This window comes from Poeciliopsis prolifica, unplaced genomic scaffold (assembly GCF_027474105.1).
Source record: "Poeciliopsis prolifica strain line A6 unplaced genomic scaffold, Auburn_PproV2 SCAFFOLD039, whole genome shotgun sequence".
Classification (NCBI taxonomy): Eukaryota; Metazoa; Chordata; class Actinopteri; order Cyprinodontiformes; family Poeciliidae; genus Poeciliopsis; species Poeciliopsis prolifica.
The window spans coordinates 5567389-5577902 of NW_026562414.1; the positions used below are offsets into that span (position 1 = coordinate 5567389).

Here is a 10514-nt window from a genome sequence, read left to right on the forward strand (position 1 = left end):
GGTATTTCTAGGAATCGCTCATTCGACATAAACTCTTGGTCATTTGTTGGTGCATTTTCTTCTTAAAACCGCAAAAAAAACCCAACCCAAAAACAAACAGTTTTTATCGTTTAGTTCAAGATCCTCTATTTATCATCGACTGGTTTTCGCTTCAACTCTGGGATTTATAAATGGATTCATGTTCTCCTGCCTTCAATGCATAGTCACCCCCTTTTGCTTTGGACTGTGATTGTGGGGACGTTGATTAACCGCCATTTAATAAGCTGTGTGCAACTGTGTGAAACTTAGCTGCATGGACACACAGTTGGTAGCACTGTTGCCTTGGAGCAATCCGAGCCTGAGGTCTTTCTATAGGCTTTCTCTAAAAGTCCAAAACAGACTGGTCTTTGTAAATGATTGTGTGTCAACACAACAAAGATTTGGGTCTATCCACATAATGTGGAGTGACTTAATCATCTTAATTTCACTTTCAGGTCTGGGAAAGGGCTCCACTCTGAAACCAGATGTTGACGACACATTTCAATCTGCAACACTGTCTGGACTTCCTGCTGGAGTAGAAAAGGCGCTCAAAGCATGCAGAGTTTGAGGCCCAAAGGCAATCCTCCATTTCTCGTGCATTAAAGAAATGTTTCTCCCTACCGGGATAAATCCATTCTCCTGTATCTTCTCTGGGCCTTTTCCATTCAGAAGAAACTTTCCAAAGAATCTGATCTGTTTCTGACTCATTTTGCTGCTTGCGGCTCAATGTTGGCGCGCAAAACATAACCGAGAGAACCTGGTTAAAGGATTTTCAAAATAAAAGATCCTCCAGATTCAAATAACATAGAAAACTGAAATATTTAATTATTTTGTGCGCTGCCAGTAACCAATTGGTTCACGAACCGGTACCGGTCCGCGGCCCGGGGGTTGGGGACCACTGATTTAAAATATTCATTCCCTCTGTGAGTCGCTGCCGCTCAGCTATTTTTCTGTAAACCCGCCTTCTCCTGCCTGGGCTCCAATCAGAAACTGAATCTTTAAGTTAATGTCCATTGCAAACAAACTCTGTAAGAGAGTTAGATTGTATTGTGAGAGAGTTTGTATGTTTTATAGAAAGCAGCGGATGACTCACCTCCTACTGTAGCACTACTGCAGCACTACTGTATCAAACAGCATAAACAGCACACATGAACCCCAAGGGTGTGCTGTTAATAACAATGATCTGTATAAGTTCTACGCAGCTGTGATGATTGTGATTTTTAACTTGGCTTTGCCTCTGAACACTCCTCCTTAGGAGGAGCCTCAGATTCAGGAGAGTAGAAACTCAGAGGGGACGCTGCTCATTTGACCTGAACTTCAAGCGCAGATCCCGTTGCACAGAGTAGGACTGAAACTTTTTAAAAGGCAACTTTTTACACACAGCAGGACTGAAATTTCTTCTTTGCGTAACAAAGGCAAAGAAGAAACTTTTTCAACAGTATTTCTCTGTTCTTTGGAAGGTAAGGCTCGATCTCGCAGCAGATCTCAACATTTTATGGAACAATTTGTTCTTCAGTTTTAGGGAATAACTGTTTTCTACATCTCTGCTATTTTCTTATTTGCAGACATGATTTTAAATACTACTGTATCAAACAGCATAAACAGCACACATGAACCCCAAGGGTGTGCTGTTAATAACAATGATCTGTATAAGTTCTACGCAGCTGTGATGATTGTGATTTTTATCTTGGCTTTGCCTCTGAACATGTCGGTCCTCCACCTCTTCATATTCAAGCTCAAGTTCTGGAAATCCAACAGCAACAACATTTTTCTCTTCAACCTGGTGCTGGCAGACATTCTGCTGCTGATCTGTTTGCCAATCAAGGCTCATAACTTCATTAATGGAAATAGGAGGAACCGGATTGACCCCATCTGCAAAACGATGCTGTTTATGCTGTTTTTAAATCGTGGCGCCAGCATCGCCTTCCTAACTGTGACCTCGATAGATCGCTATTACAACGTGGTGCACCCAGGCAGGAAAAACCTCATGAAGGCTCTGAAGAAATCTCCCTACATCTCGATCTTCATCTGGGTGTTGCTTCTGCCTCTCACCATTCCCACCATGATGAAGGACTTTGAATGCTGCAACAGCCTGGACAACGATAAAAATATGAGGGAAAATAAGACTTGGTGGGAGGTGAGGCTCTTATCTTGTTTGCATCAGCAGTGAAATGGGAAAATCACAGAAGATGTGATTCATAAAAGATTTGTGAAATTTTACATTGAAACGCTTTTGCATTTCCAGTTTACCTCCTTTGTTGGGAAAAAGAGTTATAGCTAATTTCAATAAGTTCTAGTGACACTTTTCAGCGTCATCTCAGTTTTACAATGCAATAATTTAATTTGAAATTAAGGAAATGAGTCAATCCTTTGGCTGAGAGTCTTGGGAAAGTTTGTCAAACTACTGGCTGAGTTTTTTTAATGAACATTCATTGATGTTTATGAGAATCTCAATTTGTGTTTTGTGTTATTAATTTAACTGCAGTCTGCAGACATAGCCAGAGAGGTGGTTTTCTTCACCCAGATCATCATCCCCTTCATCATCCTGGTCTACTGCACCGTTCGCATCATCAATCGATTGAAGAAGAAAACTGTTGGAGATAAGACGAAGCTAAAGAGAGCGGTCCTCCTCGTGACCACCGTCATGGTTGTTTTCTCCTTCTGTTTTCTGCCGTGCACCATCGCCAGGATGGTGCTGCTGATCTTTAGGGTCAATCCAGAGCTGGAAAAGTATGAGAAAACTGCAGAAGTGGTATTTGATGGCCTCATGGTCCTCTCGTTCCTGGACTGTCTGCTGGATCCGCTGGTTTACTGCTTCTGTAGCACCAAGTTTAAAGCACTTTATGTCTCCAATTACTTATCTTTTTGCATAAAAGGAACCCCGAAGCCAATCAACAGTTCAACGGAAAACACAACACAACCACCGCGCAACAAAGTCATTTAAAAACAGTGACTTCAATTTCTGCTGGATGTTTATGAGCCGATAGTTGCTGTGCAACAACCAGACTGCCTCAGATATGAGTCCCAAGAGAGGCTTTACCTTAAATCATGCTATGAAGATAAAAAAATTTAAGGAATATTTGAATTAATTTTATATCTTAGATGTAAGAAGTGCTAATGTGGTTGTAATTCTAGATTTAAAGCTTCCACTGATGTTGACTTACAAAGTTCAGTAAGATTTTTTTATTCTTTTTATGTTGTGTTAAGAAAGCTGTTGCCAGAACGTTTTCAAGGGAGAAGCGAGAAAAGTATGCACATCTGTTTTTCTTTTTTTCTTGGACTGTGAGATGAGTTACAAAACTCCTTCCTGCTAGAGGAATCATCTGTTCAAATCTGTAGCAGAAAATATTGAGGGAATATTTTTATTCTGAAAATCTAAATGCAAGGGTGCTTTGAGTAGCAAACCATACTTATGCAAAGTGGGTGTAGCGACTGTTTTAGTAGCTGAAGAAAAGTAACTTTGTAATCCAAGTTAAGTTTGTTATTTACCTGTCTTTCTGACATTTACATTCGTCTTTGTGAGATTTGAAGGTTATTTTGTGTCATTTGCTGGAATCTGCTTTATTTTTTTTCAGATTTTAACATAAGCACAAATAGAAACTTCCCTGATTTACATCAGAAGTAATGACTCTTCCTTCTTACCTAGAAAGGTGACAAATCCACCTGAGCCCACCTGAATGAACTCCATCATTTTAATGACATAGTTTTGGTAATACAGGTAAGAAAGGATGAGTAAATTGCTCTGTGTATATTTAAAAATATAGACTAAAACTCCTAGATAATCTGTAATCTGCTGCGTCTGACATCCATGAGTCACAGCCTTTATGGAATATTACCCAACTGTCTTCCCAGGATAAACTTTCAACCTCCATGGCGAAACATGAATCAACCAGCAACGGTTTTAATTACCTAAATGTCACAGCTGCACTCTTAGAGTGGGGAACTATAAAAAGAGTAAATATTGACTAAGAATTGGACAGTTTCTCATAACAGTTTATGTGATACTATTCCAAGGTTTACTAGCACATAAAATGACAACATCCTTGGAGGCAAGTCTCATTTATTTGCTCACTTCTCTCAAATTTCACCTCTTTACTGTGATAATAATGTGTTTTTTTGTAAGAATATGTCTTTATGTGTCTAAAATAAACTGTTAAATGTATTCTGGGTTGAGTCTGTAGTGAAAACTAATCCCATGTCACCATATTGCCACCACTGTGTTTGACTGCAGTATATTTCCCTGTTTTTGGACCAAACAAACCTTTAGCAACTGTGGCCTGAAAGGTAAATGTTGTGCTTTCTCAGCGTAATCTGTCATTGTTTTTATCACATCGTAAAATGAACAGTAAATGTCTTCTGCACTGATATGTGACAAACACTTGGACGTCATGCACCCAAAAATTACTTCTGTTTACAAGAGGCATTGTGTAAATACTTCTGTGCTGTAAATAAAAGGTGTAGGGTGTGATTTTTGTAATATATTGTTGTTATATTTAATTTCTACCCTCCTTTATGCAAACATTTAATCTATATGTGTATTTTTTTTTACAAACAATTAAAGCAAAGCTTTAATGTGTGAGTATGAGTGACATAATTATGTGCACATTACAAATAACACAACCATCCAGTCTCAAGCGAAAATGGGAGAAAACATCACGTATTATTATTATTATTATTATTATAACTTTAAAGTTATAGTAAGCTGTTTGGTTAGTTTAACCTGTTTGACCAAATCAAAGCAGGTTAAAATATTTATAGTATAATATATTTATGTTATGATATAACAGGACACACAAATCTCATACAGGCAAAAATTTAAATAAATAATACTCTGCATTAACTTGGCTGCACATTTGTAAACAGATTATTTTCTGAACAAGATTTTAAGTTACATTTAACATTCAGTCGCTTTTTCTCTTCAGCTTTTTACATCTTAAATTAAAGCCAAAACTAACTGGTACTTCAAGCTGGTCTGAAACAATTAATCGGATTAATTGTGATTAATCAATTATTAAAACAATTTAGTCATTGATTAATCATTGACTAAACCTTAACTGGAGACACTCAGTTCACAAGACTTTTTAAAGTCTAATAAAAAACTAAAAACAGCATTTTTTTAAAGAACAATATGGTTAGAGTAGCAATTAATCCAAAACTGTTTTAAAAAACATACGTGTTTCGCATTTAAGATTAAAAGAAAAGGCTTTGTCTGTAAAAATGTTTAGAGCTCTTCAAGTGAAACAGTTTTAGCTTCACTTGGTTCAAATTCTATAAAAAATAAGAACAAATCTGTTGCTGTCCAGTTATTCATCTAAAAAATGATCAACACATCAACCCTGCACTGTAGTTTTTGAGCTACAAACGATCTAGCGCCCTCTTAAGGAATGCTCTGTTACTGCATTTTAGGCAATAAATGGTAAATTTCTTTAAAAATCTAATTAATTAATTGTTTTTTGCATTTCTTTTCCTCTAAAATAATATTAAGTGGTTAAAGGAAATATCTGCAGAATGTGCTAATTTTTTATCAGATTAATCATCAGAATAATTGAAGTAATCATTAGTTGCAGCCCTAACATCACCCAGTGAAACATGGTAGTGGCAGAATCATGCTGCCACTACCATGTTTCACTGTGTGGATGGTGATGAGGTTTTTGATGATGTCAACAAATAACACCAGTAACAGCCCACTGGACAAAAATCACTAAAAAATAAAAAGCACATAAAAAGCAGCAGTCTCACTAAAGCACTTAACAAACAAAAACATGCATACTCCCGTTTTTAGTGTATACATCCATCTTCAGTTAATTTACATCTCATTTTTCACACTATTTTACAGCTTTTTGTTTATGCGACTTGCGCTAAGCGTCAGCCCGCTGTGTTTCTGTTCCCTCCGGGATAAAGATTTTATTTTAACAAATCGCGCCAATCAATTTCAGGATGCCTATTGGTCCCAAAAGGGAATTTTTGGGAGATTTTCATCAGTTAATAAAATCCCCGCTGACAAAGTGGACATGTACGGGGAAAAGAAAATGTTTGGTCACTCTCTGTTATGCTAATAGCGATTAGCAACTACTGTTAGCGGAAGTGAGAGCTTTGCGCAACAGAAATAATTGTCCGGCAGGAACAAATGGCGCTATCTGGAATAACATACTTTAAGTTTCGAGAAAAATAATTTACCAAAAGAAATCGTAACAATCGAGGAACCCGAGTTATTCAATGAATCATTAAAACTCTAAAGGCAAATGAACGAATATCATAAAAAACGTAATAGATATTTATTTAAGTTTAAACAAATTCACCGTAAGTTGCCTTTTTGAAAAAACTTCACTATTTGTAACTTACAAAAAACGCTATATTTGTCACTAATCCTTTTTTTAAATTAAAGTTTTTAAAATTGTCTCTAATTGGTTTCTTCCAAAACAGTTGAAAGATTTTCACTTTTTTGGAAAAATTCACTGTGTTTGTCGCCAGTTTTTTTTTTCTAGAAAATGTACTAGATTTACCACTAGTCTCCTTTTTGAAAAAAATCACCATACTGACAGTTTTCTTTAAAAAATATTGCTAAATTTGTTGCTATATTTGTAGCTTTCTTTTTTTAAAAATAGCTTTGTTTATCACTAGTTTATTCTAAGAATTTGTTAGGTTTGCCACTTTTTGCTTTTTTGAAATAATTCCTCAGGTGTGAAAATTTGCTGAATATAGCAGCAAACCTTCTTTCTTCTTGATTCATCATCCCCACATCTTGCCACGTTCCTCATGGTCTTCTTGCTCCGCCCACTTTGGAGGAATTTTTCTACATTTGCCTGGCTTTGCTTTCACATCGGGTTGAGTTACAGTTTAAACACATCTCAAAATTTCAGACAAGTGACAGCATTTTAATTAATATCCACAAAAACATCCCCACAATACATAGAGGCAAGGTTATTCAAACTCCAGTCCTCAAGGGCCGGTGCCCTGCAACGTTTAGATGTGTCTCTGCTGCACCACACCTGAATAAAAATAATTAGGTCATTAAGGCTCTGCAGAACTGATCTACACAAAAAGGAGGTAATTAAGTCACTTCATTCCAGTGTTTTGTATCTGTGGCACATCAAAAAACTGCAGGACAGTAGCCCTTGAGGACTGGACTTTGACACCTGTGCCTTAAACTCTCAAGACTCACAAGAGTCTTGAGAGTTGTTTTTTCCCAGAGTTACTGAGCTCTTGAGAGCTCAGTTACTCAAGAGAGTAACTGAGCTCTTTTGTTCCTCCTGTCAGTCTGCAGTTTCGCATAGTGACGTCATCAAACCAAATTTCGGATCCACCATAACTGACCGACACCTGCTGGCCTCAAGTTTGCAACCAGCGTCTGACTGAGAAACCAGTAACCTGCTCCCAGTGTCAGAATCTCACTGAGGAAGAAACTGCATTAGGTTTTCTATCACTTTATCATTTCTGATGTAACTGATGGATATTTGCATAGAAAATTAGTCAATAGGGTTTAATTTATAATTTGTATGTCTTCATGCCATAAGGTAGATCTCAGCCGGCTGGTGAGAGAAAAAGTAGATCTTGGTCTCAAAGAGTTTGAGCTCCCCTGCTCTACATAGATCAAAATGTAGAGCAGGGGTGCTCAATTGAACAGTAGTACAATTATTTAACCGTACATCTTTGAAAAGCAGAAATGGAGGCTCCTGCACAACCAAAAAGAATGCAGAAAGTAGTTTCTGGATGGTAAGTCATCAACAGTACTCTTGTCTTTCCCAGCAGCCATTGTGCAGTGCTTACAGCATACAGCAGTAAAACCAAGGCGCTGGAGCTCAGTTTAAGTTGCTAGGCAACAGATTAACAGGTGGAAATTTGTTGGGGTTGCTCGGTAACGAGCTGAGCTTCACTGGCATTGCGAAGTGGCAGGCGGTGTCTGCTGATTTCCGACATTTCATTCTGGAGGGTTTCGAAACGGGTAAGTTTCCAAAGACCAAAAAGATTACTTTTAAATGAGTTAATGGATTTCTACCACTTCTAAAAGCAGAAGGAGTAGAAATACAAAAATTTTACATTCATTCCCAATTAAAGATTGAGTTCTTTAATTGGGAAGATTTTAAGATTTATCTTCAATAGCAAAGATAAATCTACGTATGAACACAAACAATACATTTATGTCGCGCACCTAGTTTGTTTCTCTGAGTACAAATTTTTAGCAGGATTAATACATTTTACATTAAAAAAGAGAATGCAAAAATAAATAAAAGACTTTAAAATAAATTCATGAATGCACTTTGGTGTGCATGGCACCAAAAAGCAACAGAGCTGTTACAGTATTGCTTGTGTGAACGATCTTGGTCAATAAATTGATTGATCAATGGATCCATACCATCTGCACTCTGAGCTGAGAAACTCATTTCCCTCACTGAATACAACTCAATTAGTTTGCTACTGTTTCTCTTTTGTTGACGACTTTTCCAAGAAGCTCTGTGGTTTTTTTCTCAGCAGTGAAATTTTAGTTCACTCTGCAGCATTTACGCACTTCATGCAGTGTGTGTGTTGGACTCACCTCACTGCAGATTAGATAAGTCTTTCATAATAAAAAAAAACTTATGTAGAGCGATGAAGATGAAAGTGAAAAAAAACAGCAGCAGTGTAATACTGTGAAGTTGTTGTACTGAGCAGGAAAAATTGGATATCACTAGAAATAGTGGAAAAAAAAACCTTACATTTATTGGCTAACTTTGAAGTGTATTTCACCTCCCAAATCTTTTCTGATAAACTGTCTAAATAGTTTTTTGGGGTGGATTATTTTTATCTTTATGTAGGAATTTTGAAATATTTGAGTTTATCTCAGCATACATAGTTCCCACAACTCTGAGCCCTGCCATCTTGATATGCAAATGTAGCCCAAAGCACAGATGGGCCACAACTTCCAGACCAGCAAAAATACACTGTTGACCAATGTTACAAGATAAATATTTATCAAAAAAATTGCTGCTGTCGGGATCTATGAGACAGATAATGGACCATGTGAATGAGCTGTCTCAGTGCTGTTTGTGAACTCGTTCTTTCTGTCTACTATCAATTGACTTGGAATTATTTTTCTTGTGGATTGGTGCTAATGGATGATACGAACATAGAGAGTCCAGTAAATTGAGAGGCAGAAAAAATTATTTAGAAAATGTGAATATTTTTTTAAAATTTTAAATAGATAAATTACAAAGTTGTGAATTTTCTTTTGTATTGTAGAAAATCATTAGTAGTTCAGACTTTTCTCTTTTTTGAGACAACAGAGAAAAAAAAAGACAAAGGGTTAAAGTGTTAACATTAACTGTTTCACACAGACCAGCTTTAACCTTTTCAGTTAGATAATCACTTTTCACATGGTTTCCTGTCCTCTGTAAGGGCATTTTTCTTTCACCGTAGGTGTCTTATCTGTTGCAGGCATCTTTTGAACCACTCCCCTTTGTCACTGTGGTAAAGTTTTCATGCATCTGGACAAATTATGATTTTTTTTTATAATTTGTTTTTTGGAGGCTTGAATATTTTTCATCCACAGGGGCAGATAACCGCCATTACTCAGGACCAACTATAACATTTGTTGCCTCTGGCACCACATTTGCCAGTGGGTGCAAGACAGAACATGCATACACTCTGTGTGTGTGCATGTGCGTGCGTGTGTGTGCGTGTGTGTGTGAGATGTTGCAAAAGTAATGCAGCACTGGTTTTATGCAATATTCCCTCATGTCTAGAACCTGGTGTGACAGAGCAGAATAATGAGGCAGAAGCAAAAGGAAGTTATATGGTCAATGTGATGCTTTGCAGGAAGTAAAGTTTAAGTTGGAAATTATTAGCTCTGCATGTTTTAGTGCAGGAGGTTAATTTAATGTTTTACTTCAATAGAACAATCTGTTTAAAGTGTGATTTGTTTGCAATGAGTCAAAAAGTGCTTCGGTTTGGATTTTGAAATGAGCACTAAGATATTTGTTAATGTTGAATGAAGTCATTCTCTAAATGATATCATCTCCCTAATGCACCAAAAGGAGCAGCGAGAATAAACTTATCTGATCATTTGTCTAACACGCAGAGCTTAAAAACAATCTGCTGGTGCTTGTCTACTCCTGTCTCTGTGTGATCAGTGACCAATGGATGATAAATCCTCCTCTGTCTCAGTGGGCGTGGTGAAAACAATCATTTCTCTGAGTAAACATAGCTAAACACATCCAGTGTGAAGTTATCTGGCTCTGAAATGGAGCTGACAGACATTATTCGTCCAATCAAATGCTTTGCTAGGTTTATTGTCCAATGTTTTATTGTGTGATTTGTAAGATGTGTTGTCATTCTTCCCTCAAACCACAGCAGCTTTGGAGGTGGAAGGGCGGACAGAGGGACTTATAAGTTTACAACCACATGGATTATTTCCAGAGTTTACCATCTAGGAAATGAGTAACCAAGTAAAGGCATCAGGATGGTGAACAAATGTCTACCAGTAACGCTCAGTGTTTTCAGAAGCATTAAAATTTGATGCG

The 10514-nt window shown here is 37.1% G+C and overlaps 1 protein-coding gene across 1 annotated transcript; it reads left to right on the forward strand.

The window, feature by feature from the left end:
* Positions 1-1342: 1342 nt before the first annotated feature.
* gpr31 (G protein-coupled receptor 31) lies at positions 1343-4539 on the forward strand. The gene is made up of 3 exons (XM_055054366.1): positions 1343-1478; positions 1584-2155; positions 2504-4539. The coding sequence occupies exons 2-3, from the start codon at positions 1586-1588 to the stop codon at positions 2960-2962; spliced, it is 1029 nt and encodes a 342-aa protein (XP_054910341.1). The 5' UTR covers positions 1343-1478; positions 1584-1585; the 3' UTR covers positions 2963-4539.
* Positions 4540-10514: the final 5975 nt, after the last annotated feature.